General features: G+C 38.5%; 1 protein-coding gene across 1 annotated transcript; it reads left to right on the top strand.

The window, feature by feature from the left end:
• The first annotated feature begins 1,519 nt into the window (after positions 1–1,519).
• bspry (B-box and SPRY domain containing) lies at positions 1,520–12,653 on the top strand. The gene is made up of 6 exons (XM_026921558.3): positions 1,520–2,317; positions 5,485–5,583; positions 7,680–7,910; positions 9,252–9,277; positions 9,375–9,499; positions 10,815–12,653. The coding sequence occupies exons 1-6, from the start codon at positions 1,946–1,948 to the stop codon at positions 11,345–11,347; spliced, it is 1,386 nt and encodes a 461-aa protein (XP_026777359.1). The 5' UTR covers positions 1,520–1,945; the 3' UTR covers positions 11,348–12,653.
• Positions 12,654–15,028: the final 2,375 nt, after the last annotated feature.

Genomic DNA, 15,028 nt, shown 5'->3' with positions numbered 1-15,028 from the left:
TGGAATAATAAACACTGATCATACACATTCAGTAACCAATAGAAATAAACACAACCAAATCACATTAAAGGTTAAGCAAACAAAATATAAATCAATTACAGAAACCACCAAAGGACCCTGGTCTACCAGTCCCGGCACAGCTGGTGGTCCCAACACACAAGACTGACACTTCTGCCCAGATTATAAACTGAAAACCATACTAATGACACACACTGCACATGCTCAAAAATAAGGCACAAGATTGAGGCATTGTATATGTCTACTGACTAAAATGTGCAGGACAGGGGGTACACCATGACCAGGGTTTTGAAAGTTGAGAACCTGTGCATTACATAGTAATAAATATATTTACTGAGCCACATTCCCTTTTTATCTAAACAGTGGCCTATCTATTGTAAATTCTATTTAAAGCCTGATCTAAATGGGCCAAAATGTTAGTCTGTATGAAAAATTAAACCCCTTGGGGCACTTTGAGAACTGGACGTAATAGAAATATTCCCGGAACATTCGTTTCTAGCTACAAAGCTAATACACATTTGGCAAACTTACTGTTATGAGACCATGAAAGAACATTACAGGAACGTTCCCAAAACATTCCTGAAAGGTTAGTTTGTATTTACAAATGTAATATCAATTTAGTGAATGTCTAGTTATGAGACCATAAAAAAGTTACAGGAACATTCCCAGAAGGTTAATATGTAGTTAAAATAATAATAATAATAATAATAATAATACCCAAAAGCAACATTTGGAGAACGTTCCTTGCTAGTTGTCATTCGAAAATGTTATGCATTAAATTTCCCAGAACATTAATTTGTAGTTACAAATTTACTACACATTTGGCAAACTTCCAGTTATAAAACCACGAAAGAAGGTTACGATAATATTCACAGAAGGTTAGTATGTAGTAGTTGCAAATATACTACACATTGGTAAACTTCCATTTATGAGACCATTAAAGAATGTTACGGGAACGTTCCTGGAAAGTTAGTTTGTAGTTACAAAAAATAAAACCCATAAGCACCTTTTGCCAAACATTCCTTGTCAGCTGTCACACAACCAAAAGAGAATGTTGTGCTTTAAAGTTCCCAGAACATTATTTTGTAATTACAAACATACTATAACATACAGTTAAGAGACCATGAAAGAATGTTGCGGGAACGTTCCTGGAAGGTTAGTTTGTAGTGACAAATAATAGTACTTATAAGCAACCCTTGGCAAACATTCCTTGTCAGTTGCCGTATAACCATAAGACAAAGTTGTTTCCAGGTTCCCAGAACATTTTGGCAACAATGCTGACTTTGTGAACCAAAACAGTACGTTCCCAGAACGTTATGAGATGAATCCCAAAAAATAAGGAAAGGGGATGCAAGTGGTAACATTAGGCAAACGCTGTGTGTCCTGCCTGAGATTGCATCTTAATACCTCACTTTCCAATCAAACAACATCCAAGACACAGCAGTAAGAAGTGAATTAAATGGTTTGGAAAGGTTAGCCTATATGACAGGGTTTTAACCTATATATCAGGCTTCCCCTGGCTTTCTGGAGGAGTCTGGACTGGCAGTAAGTAATTTTATACAAGTAGCCATTGTAGTCTCAGTCCACTTAGGAAGCAGGATAGGGATCAGGTTTGTGAATGGTTTCAAGACCTGATTAACTGGACCCTGCTGAGACATCGAGAGTCATTGTCTTTCATTCTGTGTGACTCCCTCTCTCTCTCTCTCTCTCTCTCTCTCGATGAAACAAACTGTTGCTCAGAAAACTGGCTGTGCGACTCGGAGTAGCACTTCCGCGTTACACACCTGCGCCAGGTAGGCAAGGCCGCAGAACTGGATGCACCTGCAGCGCAGACAGCAACACCAGCGCCGACCTCGAAGGAACCTCAGGACTTCTTTTCTAGTCTGAAGTACTGAAAAAGGGTTTGTTTGGCCTGGTCAGGGCAGTCATGAGTGGGGATTATGGACTTTGCGATTTAGCAGTGGTGTCGTTACGGGACAACGAGCACGAACAGGACTATGGAATTCAGCTCACTCCAGATGGACACACAAGCACCACGGACTTGAGCTCAAAACTCCCTGAAGACTCGCAGTTAGCCATCATAGAAAGCGAATTTCGTTACACTAATGGCTCGGCGAATATGGCGTCTTCCACAGACGCGTCCAGCGCCGGTGACCTGACGGTGTGCTCGGCGCATGAGGTGGAGGTGGACCGCTACTGCAGGACGGAGGGGAGACCGGTTTGCCACAAGTGCGTTAGCCAAGGAGCTTGTCGAAATCACACAGTCATACAGCTCCATTTACGAGCGACGGCTGTAAGGGTGAGTCATGAAAACTGTAACGCTTATGTGGTGTAGCACAAAACTGTAAGTGTTGTAGCACAAAACTCACGTGCAGTAGCTGGGCTGGGGGGACCAAACCATCTGGGGGGCGGGGGAGGGGGGGGGGGGGTCACAAATGTAATGGTCCTTATTGGTTCTCTATGTAAACAAAAAAGCATATATATATATATATATATATATATATATATATATATATATGTGTGTGTGTGTGTGTGACTTATATATATATATATATATATATATATATATATATATATATATATATATATATATATATATATATATATACTGCAGGACCTTTACATTTAGGACCAAAATAACTACAGTAAGGTCAGTGTGTATTCACAATACACACACATTCATTCGTAAACTTATCCCTAAAATGCTGAAAACAGCTGTTTCTTGTCTCGTCACATTCACAATAACGCATTACATTACATGAATCACGTAAATGTCTGCATCCCTGGATATTACTGTCTGTCCTTTAACGTTTCTATCGTAAATTAGGTGTTAAATTCTGAACTTTAGCCATTTAGCTTACATCTTACCTCACAGTCTCTCACCGCTCAAACTGAAGCGTCGCGCGACTTCTGTGATCAGTAAAGCCCCGCCTTCTTTCATCTGATTGGCCATCTCAAACATTTTGACATTGACGAGCTCTGCTAGAACTTTTTAAACTTATTGTCCTCCTAACAACATACAGAGAGGTGCATAATGGAGTGCAGCAGAGACAGTGTCTGATTATTGGGGGGACGTGTCCCTCAGTGTCTATGGTGGTTACAGCCCTGTGTTGTAGTCTTTATTCTGTAGCCACAGCAGTATAGGTGTTATTATGGTGCCTTCATACTGTAAGACTGACAACATCCCAATAAACACACAACATTTGCTTAATGCTACCATTTGGTTCCTATTTGCTTTTTTTTTTTTTTTGAGAACCATTTCATAACATTCAGGGAACGTTGTATTTTGGTTCGCATTGTACCCAAACATTCTGGGAACTTTCCATACCCAGATTTTCTTAATTACTTAAAGACACGTGACATGAATTTTGACTTTTTCTAAATATTACAGTGTAAATAGGTTGTCCAGGTGTAGGAGGAATACACTGCGTAAAAAGGACGAAACTTCCATCCATCCGTTTTCCATACCACTTATCCTAGACAGGGTCACAGGGTGTCCCAGCCTATCCCAGGGAGCTCGAGGCATAAGGCAGGGGACACCCTGGACAAGGTGTGAACCCATCGCAGGCCACAATCACACACTCACACAATGTGAAAATGCCAATAAGTCTACTGCGTATGTCTTTGGACTGAGGGAGGGAACCGGAGAACCCGGAGGAACATGCAAACTCTGCACACACAGTGTGGAGGCAGGAATCAAACCCCCAGCCCTGGAAGTGCCAGATAACAGTGCTAACCACGAAACCACCACCCTGATGAAACTTTATACGTTATATCACCAATATATAATTTAATTGTAATAATTTATTTTTTTAGATTTTTCATAATTTCTACACAATGATATTGTGTAGAAAGTTTGTAAAGATACCCCAGAGACACACTGCACTAAGAAAGGCAAATAATCTAGAGAAATCAGGATAATGCTTGTTAAATTACAGTAATGGCCTTAAGTGATTTGAAGGTGATTTGCCTCATATATTTCCCCCAAAAGTATCAGAATCAGAATCTCTTTATTTCATCAAGTATGTTAAACATGCAAGGAATCTGTCTTGGTGAGCGCACATGTGTATGCCATGTAACATACTAAACAGACCAGACAAATAGACAGACTATTAACAACATTCAAGAAAATAGAAATTTAACTAAGTTAACTAAGGGAAATTTAAAATAAGAATAATAGAATAAAAGATTATATATAAAGAAGTCATTGTGAAAGTAACCAAAAGACAAAGAAGTGAAAATACATACATATAGGGTCTGAGGGAACAGAAATAAACAGGATTCTGTTTACAATATGTTACAGAATGATATGAAACTGCCTTAAATCGACTATCTGTAAGTGTAGATGCATACTGTGTGTGAAAGAGTTAAAACACATTATTCTCTTATGGTTAGAAGGACAGCTGACAAGGAACATTCAAGAAAGGTTGCTTTTAAGTGCTATTTTCTGTCATTACAACCTGGGAATGTTCGTTTAACATTCTTCCATTGTCTCAAAACGGGAAGGTTGCCAGATTAACAGCACTGACTTAACTAAAATTGAACGTTCCCAGAACGTCCAAACCAAATGCTTATGTCAGGGAAACATTCTGTGTTTGCCGAAATGTTGTATGAGCAATTGTAACATTTACTTGTGGTATATGTTCACATGTAATCTAGTTTTTGTATAGCCTATATCTTATGTTGTCTTTCAAATTCCTTTCAAATTCCTTGTGCTGGAGTTCATAATGTTGACATTTAAACAGCACATGCTGTTCAGTATGTTGATTTTAAAGGAAACCTCCACCCTGAAACACGTTAGGTCTATTTATATTGAAATATTCATGATCTGCTCACCATTTTTGGTGCTAATTTGTTGGTTGGTGCTGTATCGTTATTCCCGTGACAAGTTACATACAGTAGTCAACATCAGATTAATGAGAAATACAGTGTAGAGGTAGTCAGCAAATGTTGAACTCAAAGTTTGAAGAGTTCCAGCAGAGATGGTGGTATTAGCATGAACATTGAAGCTTTGGAAGCTGATTTGAGTAGTGTGTACAGATGAGGAGGTTAGAGAGCTGGACAGACTAAAGGACTAAAGCACTGCTGCGTCACTCTCTTTAGATAGACATGAATTCCTATTTGTGCCACTCAGACAGCATTGTAGTCAGGAAACTGTTAACCAAAGTAAAACATGACGATGAAAGAATTTTAAACTGAAAACATCAACTCAACATCAAATTTTTATTATAAAATATATTTTGGACCAGTGAAGATCACATGTTAATGATAAAATTTAATATGTATGTGGTTCAGGGTGAATTTTTTCCTTAATGCCATTTCAAAACAGTGACATGAGACAGTATTCTTTGTCATTTAAGTTAGAATATAGTTTTATAATGTGTTCTCAAATAAATGCACTTCATTTTAACAAAAATACCAAGCTCACACAAACAGGTGAGTCATTGCATATCTGATCTCTTTCAGAATCAGCTGGTGGACATCTGTGAGAAAATGCAGCTGCAAGCCCTACAGATAGAGCGCTTCATAAGCAACACACTGACTGCAAAAGAGAAGGCCTTGCAGGTGATTAATGAGCTTAACTACATGCACACATGCATACATAGACATATAGTAACATATAGTAGTCCATGCTAATTATCCTTGTCCCAAGGATATTTTTGCTTTGCTTATAAACAAAACATTGTATTTATTCAGCTAATCACAGCCCTAAGGCTCACTTGTTAAGCATAATGTGTGATAGGTTAATACTCAAGGAGTGTTACGTCCTCAAGATTTCTTTTTTATAGTTTTTCCCCAATTTTCTCCCTGATTTGGTCTTGCCAAATCCTGCCACTAACCAGCTAACTCTCCCCTATCACAAAGCAGTACAAACATATGCTTCCTCTGAGACATGTGAAGCCAGCAAACGTCATCTTTTTTAACTGCTGCTCATGCTGCGTCACAAGGCAGCACAACATGCTTAGAGGAAAGCGCTATCTACCCTCTTCCACATACATGAGCTCACAGATGCCCACGATTGGCTAATGTCACTGTGACTGACAGGGGAGAGAAAGTATGCCATCATTCCCACCAAGATAGCATGGCCAATTTTGCTCCCTTGACTATGGCTATGAGTGATTTCCAGACAATAGACAAACGCATTTCTGTTGCACCTCTAGGAAAACAACAAATTACTCTTTCAACTCTTCTAAAGCATATATAGCCTGACACTCAATCAACAGTTTTGCTGGTGAAAAGAAAAAAGATTTTTGTTTGAAGCATTTGTCATTATCCATTTATACATAAATCATACACTTCAAGAGTTCTTCTGATAGTTTGGGGTTCTTAGATTATACATTTTCATTTCAGTTGTCCCTCTGGGGAAAGCTTCTTCTTCTATGTAGAACTCTACAACTGAGTGTTTCCCTATCAGAGGAGAAGTGTGTACACAATACACAAAGATCTGGCTACTCAATGGACCATCAAATTCTGAGGGATCACTGCACTGTAAACAATACACTCTTAGAAATAAATGCTCCACCCTTAAGGGCTTGTTTCTCTGGCAGAAACCTTAAAGGTTATATGTGGAGCCCTTCAGGTGTGAAACTTTTTTCTCTAAGAGTGCATATACAGAGCATTTGTGTTACTGGAAATAGTTGTAATGTTATCTGCATGCTCTGTGTTTTTTGAATTGCGTGTATATACAGTACATGCAGTTGAGTGCAAACTGCGTGTAGGGCTTCTCTGTGAAAAAAGCAAATGTACTTCTGAATTATACTGACTGTACACAAAAAAAAAAGAATTTCAAAATGTTTAAGTGAAGTCAAGTGAGTTTTTACTGTCATTCCTCTATATAGCTTGTATACATTGGAATGAAATGCCGTTTCTCCAGGACCATGGTGCAACACATATCAGTATGCAAGACTACATAAATTGCAAATACAAAACACTTTGTTATACGAGTGCAGGGCAATAAATATACAGATTACGGGCTGTAAACTGTAATTTACTGGTAGGGTAGCAGAAATATGTATATCTGAATACATACTGAAATGTAATCTGCAACAAGACAGTCAAAAGAGACTATTTACAAAGAACCATATGACTTTTTTTTTTTTTTTTTTACTGTAACCCTCTTGGTTTCTGAAAAAAGGCATTGAATGATAGTTTTGTGAAGCAGAATGAGCAAAGATTGGCTGACCAATTGGCAGGAAGAACAGACATGTCTGTCCTTTTACTTACCATAAGAAAATATCTGTGAACCCTAACACACCATGGCTTGTTCCTAAAAATGAAACTTGGACATTACACTTTCTGGTTTCTCTGTATCATAATAAGCTGAATTTTTTGGTCCGATTTAAGTGAGGGAAAAAGAGAGGCTGGTGAGGGAACAACAGTTTATAGCCGCTATAATTTAAAGGATAACAGGAGCTACCGTTTTTGGCAGACATTCCACAACACTGCATGTAGGTAATAAAAATGTCTGACATATATTGCTGTATTGTAAGAGGAATAAAACACTTCAGGGAGCGAACAGTAACTTTGTGTGTGTAAATATCACATGAACCTGTCATTTATTATTTTCCTATAACAGTGCTCCCTGAAATGTTTTAATTCTTATTAATCAGAATAGAGGAATAGTCTATAACAGTTTATAACACTCTAATGTTGGTGTGTAGGCGGAGGCGAGTAGTGCCCGTGAGCGAGTCGTGGCTCAGGTGAACACCGTGCGTGAAGCCCTGGATGAGGAGGAGCAGCGTCTGTTGGAGGCTGTGCAGAGGGAGGAAGAGCGAATAGAGCAATGTCTCCTAACACAGCGGGCACACTGGACCAAGGCGCTCGACTCCCTCACACATGCCCGCACCAGCCTGGTTCACACACTCACACACTCAACAGACACCATGCTTGTGGTGAGGACTGAAGGGGGGAGGTTTGGGGGTTGGGGTTGCAAACAGAACTGGTCTGGTGTCTGAAATAATTTCCCCACTAAACCACTCACAGAATCAGTAACATGACAAATAATTTCATTTTATTCATTTGCCAACCAGCTAATAAGTATAAAGCGTAATTATAGCACTAGCAACTCTGCAACTAGCTTACAACAACCTAACATTAGCTGAAGCAGCATTAGCTAGTCCCTATTTGGTATGAAATCCCAGATAATTTGAATGCTGCATTTAGAAAGAATTATGGAAGAAAACATTTCATATCCTGCCCTCTTTGAGTCAAATCCAAGTCTAAACAGTACAAGTTTGCAAAATGTTAGCTAGCAAGCACTAAAGAAAGGTAGCTAAGCTAGCTTCGTAGGACGCTGTCACATTAAGTTAACGTGCATTAAAGTGCACAGAAAAATGTTTTAAAGACCAACACTAATGATTGATATATCTATTCCTTTACGAATAGTTGTTACAAGTACTGAAGCTATGAGTATTATTACATTTTCCAGTGATCAGAAGGTAGCATCCCCACTTTTTAAATCAAGTAACTTTCTACTACAGTGACACTGGATTCTCAAACACTTGAGGATGTGGTGCCATAGGGAAATAATACACACAGGGCCGTCGTTGATTATTTTCCTATAGCAGCACGTACCGAGGGTTTTATTCCTTACATACGGATGAAGTTGCACGACTAACCACTATTTCAGTTTACGTATACTTAATTCCTCATTTAATCCGTCATGTAAAGCTGTTCTGTCAGTTGCTTGGAAGCACTCAAGGTTATTCGCTCTCAAGTCTAATTACCAGTAAATATTTATTTGGGAGTTTTCAAGGTTATAAGTCGCACATAATAGCCATCTTTGTTGATCCAAAAACAAAGATTAGGTTTTTTCACTCTCTCTCTGGTTTCTCTCTCTGGTCATTTGCGCACCTGCACATGTATTTGTGTGGACAAACAAGCACAACGAAGCGAATTGACATTTAAATAAGCTAGTTTAAATAAGCTGTGCCAATCGGTCATAGTGGTGCCATGTCACATGATTTAAGTCTAATGTCCATATTTGGGAGAGATGTCGGCTAAGGTGCATTGCATAAGATATTAATATTCTTAACTCAGTCTACATCTTAGAGAAATAGCAATAAATATTTTTCAAAAGGGACAACGCTAATGCCTTAAGCAGTCACCTAAATAGCCTAATGGACGGACCAGCTCTGGGTGTAACAAAGCCTGTGTTTGACTGTGATATACTTTGATGGTGGTAACATTAACAAATTGGACTAACCACTGTGTTTCTGATTCTCACTTTGCAGAGCATGAATTCGGAAATATCAGACAGGTAATTTCTCAGATTTACATCTAAGACAACACAAAGTACAAAACGGATGGTGTCTGAGAGGTGGTGCTGAAATTGTGTGTCTGTGTGTTGGTGTCAGGATTGAGGTGGCAGAAGGTGTTGGTCAGCCCAAAGACTCAGATCACCTGAATCTGAACAGGGACTGCAGTGATAGTAAACTCATGTTGGGCATGTGGGCTAGTGCGCTGCTGCTGGGACCGACCGGTGAGTGCACACCACACATCATCACATAATCCAGCTTTATTCTGCACAGTACCCAGATCTGAGATATTCTGAGAAGTTGTATTAGAAAGACCAGACCTGTAGATAAACCAAATCTTTATCTAACACATGATTGTGTATATGTGATTACTACTCACAGGTAACTACTGACTAAATAAGATGCTAAACCTGAAGCATGAAAGTTCACTTAGCTGTTTGAGCTCTAATCTTTACCAGTAGGTGGTGCCTTTTAGATCTACTAGTTATATTGTCTTGTGTGTTGCACCATTGTGCTGGAGGCATAATATTTCACCCCCACCAGCTCCCCATTAAGGGTACATTAATGTGATAACAATAAATATTTAACTAAATTGGAACAGTATGGATTTTTGCATGTGAATATTCACTCATTTGCGACTCCCAGTGTTTTTGGGATGTTTGATTAAGGTCTACTAACCCCAAATGTCTAATCAGTAGCAATCCTGTGGCCAGAATTTGATATGATATGATAATGTGATATTGTTTTATAGTATGATTAACCCACACTGTGCATGGAAAACGTGAGCTATGGTCTTTTAATATTTGTACAATCTACAATACATAATAAAGTGGCCATTGAATGTACATCGCTGCTCCACCCACTTTCCAAGTCTTCAGCATAGAGTAATTTTATGCTTCCAGGACCATGCTGCAATACAGCCTGTTTAGCCTGTTTATTACAGGTTCAGCTGCCTCTGCATTTTGTATTTGGTCTCACAAGAAAGGCTGGCATAAATGGGTTAGAAGGGCTAAACTCCCTCTGTCTTTCAAAGATTAAAAAGATATTAATATAATGTTACATTTGTGGCACTCACATCAAATTATTTTGCAGCTAACAAATGCCTTAAACTGGATTATTTTGGACTTTTGTGGACTCGAGAACAACAGCGCTAATAATGGTCATAATAAAAATCCACAGATTGATATGAAGTAGTAAGGCTGGGGCTCATTTCTTTCTAGCCCAGAGAATGCTTTTCTGCTCACCGTAGTTGTAAAGAGTGGTTACAGAACTGCCCACAAAACTGCCTCTCAATGAAATAGTCAAACCAGCAATCATGCCACAGTCAAAGTCACAGAGATGACCTATTCTGATGATTTATGAAGATTAACTGACCCGCTTGCCCTGTATCTGCATAATTTTATGACTTGAGCTACTGCCGCATGATTGGCCGATTGGAATTTGGCATGGATGAGCGGGGGTACAGATGTTCCTCTTAAAGTTGCTGGTATACATAGAATTACATCTATATTTCATGTGTTTTCTCTCGTCCCTCTCCAGCTACAACTCGGATGTACTTTGATGAGCGCACCGTCAGCCATCTCCTTCTGCTCTCCTCTGACCAGCTCACCCTCACTTACCGGCCAAAACGCCAGAAGAAACCTCTTCCATATGACCCGGCTCGCTTTGACAGCTGGCCCAATGCCCTCTGCCTCGAGCCCATCAGTTCAGGCACTCATGCCTGGGTGCTGTACGTGGGCGACAGCGCTGCATTCAAAGTGGGCGTCTGCTACCGCAGCATGGAACGCAAAGGCTCGAGCAACGAATCTCGTCTAGGCTTCAATGCCAAATCCTGGGTGCTCTCGCACTATGAAGAAAACTTTTCCTACTGCCACAACAGGCAGGTCGTCAACGTGCCTGTAGTGAAGAGTCCCACGAAAGTGGGAGTCCTGCTGGACTGGACCACACAAACACTACTGTTCTACGATCCAGACTCAAAGTGTGTTTTGCACTCCGTAAGACACAATTTTACTGAGCCACTGCTGCCTGCTTGTGCTGTGGCTGATCAAAGAGTGTCTATTGTGCACTACTAATATGTATGTACTTCATGTTTACTGATTCCTGTCAGAAATGGAGTGTAAATTTAACATGAATGAATGCATGAAGACACATTGCCTTGTCACAAGAGTCTTGAAGTGCACACTTTGCAGTGCAAGTGTGGCTGCTGGTATTTAAAAATATTTAAGGGATGAGATTTGAATATGTCAGTGAATATGTAGCATAAGTCCATAGAAATAGAAATATATTCAAACAAACTTGTGTGAATGCCTGGGATAAAGACTAAAGGAGAATTTGGTGTAACTTTTGAAGGTATTAAAATGTCTACAAAATCTTACATACGCTCTAATTGGGTATGAAGTAGACTGTGCCAGTGTAATATTTCAGATGAAATATTTTGGGTATTTTTGGAAGCATTTCTTTTGAAGAATTGTCTGAATTGTTATAGATTTGAATAAAGAGTAGTTCAGTCATGAAAATTATGTCAGTATAAAAACTTTTGAAACAGTTGAGATGTATCTGTTTTTGTAAATTTACCAAAGCGAACCAAAATGAAGTGATACAGCATTTGTGCCTGAAGTAGTTTATATTTGTACTTGATTGATTTTAACATAAAGCTGGTCAAAAAGTGTAAAATGCGCCATTTTTTTCTATTTATTACCATATTCGAATGTAGACAGGTAATGATTGTAGTCTTCTTTATTATTTTAACAAGCATAAATTAATCAATTGCTGAATTTTATGGTGATATTTGGACATTTTTATGATATGATACAGCATATATCTCAAGATATATATTTTATTGCATCAACATTGCACATTATTGATGGAAAGATTTAGTAAGCATGCATTACATTTATTTTCCATCAAAAATATTTCTGTCAATTATTTTATAAATGAATACAGTCATTCTATCTTTAAAATAAAGTTTTAAAAAATCTTACAAGAGGTGATTGTGTAATACCATTAAGGATTCTTCCAGCAGATTTAAGATATTATTCTGAAAAAATTAATAAAATACGGTTGCTGGGAAGTCAGGAGTGTCATCATGATGTTTAGTTATATAGCATGTTTATAATGTTCACATAAATTAGGGTCAGATTGTATCACAGATTGTGTTGTGTATATTGTTTGTTTTATGTGTTATGTAACTGTGTTCTTTTAACGTTGTTTCATGAATTTTTTATCTGTTCATTTTGTCCTATTTGTTCATCTGCTGCCCAGGGACAGTAGATGAAAATGAGCCATTTGGCTAAATCTGACATATCGTAAATCCTGATGTCGATGAATGTGTACTGTCTGAATTAAATAAATTAATAAATAAAGAAAAATTAAAGCTAATATCAGCTCTTCTCAGTGCCTGAGCTATTTGACTCACATGGCTCTTATTGTTTTAACTGTCATGGTTCCAGCTCTCTATAGCTTTTGTTTCTGTTTTGTGTGATGGGTGTGTGAGCAGGTTACACATTCCTGCAATTACTTCGTCAGAGTTTCAACATGCTCACAATATGACAATTTTGAATGTTCCATTAAAACTGGTTATACTTGTAAAATCTAATATTTATTTTGGTACACATATCATTATTTCATTAATTCACCTTCATCGTCTTTATCATATATCAAATATTATCATCTTTTATCAAGATAGACAAAATATCATTACATAGATGTGTACAGCTGGCTCTAGAACTATTGGCACCCTTTGAGAAGCCAGGCAAAAATTATGATTATACTGTATAAATAACATTACAGACAATAATTCAAATGTTCCATTCAAACAACTGTAGAAAATACTTAGCTTTACTCTAACAGATAGTATATTATTCTATAGTAGCCTACAGTATATTCTCTCAAAAATGTATGAGGCAAAATTATTGGCACCTCTAAAACGTATTTAAAATCAGTGCAAACTGTCATCCATGAAAAACTCTTTAAACAACTTTCAGTCTCCAAGAGCTCTGTTGTTGTCTTTGGTCATTTCCTGTTTCCCCAGCGTATAAACTTGAGGTTGCACACATTTGAAATCGCTTTTTCTTCCCTTCTTTTCTTTTTTTACTCTACAAATGGCAACCTGCACAAGATATAACACAGACAGTACAAAAGTCTGTACACAGACAGTCAAAAATACCAAGAAGGTTAATCAGGGCAATAATAAAATGTTGAAGAGGTGAAGATGTTTTAGAATTAGAAATTAATGCAGTTTTCTTGATTCTTTGATGCACACCATCAGTACTTGTGGCAAAAAAAAAAAAAAAAGACTGATACATTCTCACCAAGTTGTAGTTCAGGACAAGTTGGAGATTTTCCTAAACCTGCTAATTAAATGATATGCTGATTACAGTATCTTTAATCAGATAATCCAAGCAGTACTGATCTTCAGCCCTCCAACTGTGCAGCCAAATCATAGGAACTGAAATATTTCCATTCTTTGATTATATACTGAATTTGAAAAAAGCTTCAAGGTTCACAAGCTGCTCCCAATTATACATGATGACAGTGTTTTAAAAAAAATGTTCCAATATTCCTCACATAAATTTTTTAATGATGGGTACAAAAGCAGTCAAATAACTGAATAAAAAACAATTTGAGTTCATTCATCTTCAGTATCCGCTTCATTTTGGTCAGGGCTGCTGTGAATCTGAAGCCTATCCCAGGAATACCCCATTCCCACCTCACTCCCAGGAACACTGGGAGTCCAGGATCCAGATTCACAATGACCCTGATCAGGATAACGCAGTTACTGAAGATGAATAATTGGATGGATGGGTAGATGGATGGGGCGGGGTAGCACAGAGGCTTAGTGGTTAGCCCTGTTGCCTCACACCTCTGGGGTTGAGGGCTCAATTCCCGCCTCTGCCCTGTGTGTGCAGAGCTTGCATGCTCTCCCTGTGCCTCAGGGGTTTCCTCCAGGTACTTCGGTTTCCTCCTCCAGTCCAAAGACGCGCATTATAGGCTGATTGCCATTTCCAAATTGTCCGTAGTGTGTGTGCGATTGACTGGCACCCTGTCCAGGGTGTCCCCTGCCTTGTCCCCAGAGTCCCCGGGATAGGCTCCAGGTTACCCCTCAACCCTGTGTAGGAGAAGCAGGACAGAGAATGGATGGATGGATAGATGGATGTATAACTGCACAAGGAGGTTTGGGCCAAGCACCAGCATCCCTGCCTCATCACAATTATAGCATTAGTTCAGCAGAGGGAGCTAGAGGACAAACTTCTTATCACTCCTAGACACATTCTTTCTTATTTATTTCTCATAAAGTACTACACGGCACTGTACTCCTTCATATTCCAGTATATGCTGGAGACAGAAAGAGATCCAAAAGAAATACAAGAGCTAGAGTTAATAAGTTATTGACATGGAGCAGTGTATAGTAATTTTAGGGGAATATTTTGGTCCAGATGATCAGCGACCATGGACTGGTACTTTACAGACTTTCCATTTTCTCAAGGTGTAACACTTAAGGGGATTTAAGGGAAGTACACTTCGGGTGAGTGACTTTAGGTATAGTATGGCTTAGACTTTCATTTTGAACCGTTTTCAAATAAGTAACCATTAATAAGCGGACAAAATGCAAATCAGGGAGTCTCGAGAGGTTTCCTTTAAAAAAAAAAAAAGAAAAGAAAATACAGTATTTTTTTTAATAAGGGAAATTTGACAATGTTCATAAAATAAATAATTACCGAGGGGGGCTGTAGAATTTCTGTTACAGTTAAAGG

This window comes from Pangasianodon hypophthalmus, chromosome 27 (assembly GCF_027358585.1).
Source record: "Pangasianodon hypophthalmus isolate fPanHyp1 chromosome 27, fPanHyp1.pri, whole genome shotgun sequence".
Lineage (NCBI taxonomy): Eukaryota > Metazoa > Chordata > Actinopteri > Siluriformes > Pangasiidae > Pangasianodon > Pangasianodon hypophthalmus.
The sequence above is the reverse complement of the archived record's forward strand: the minus strand, read 5'-3'. Positions and strand labels throughout refer to the sequence as shown.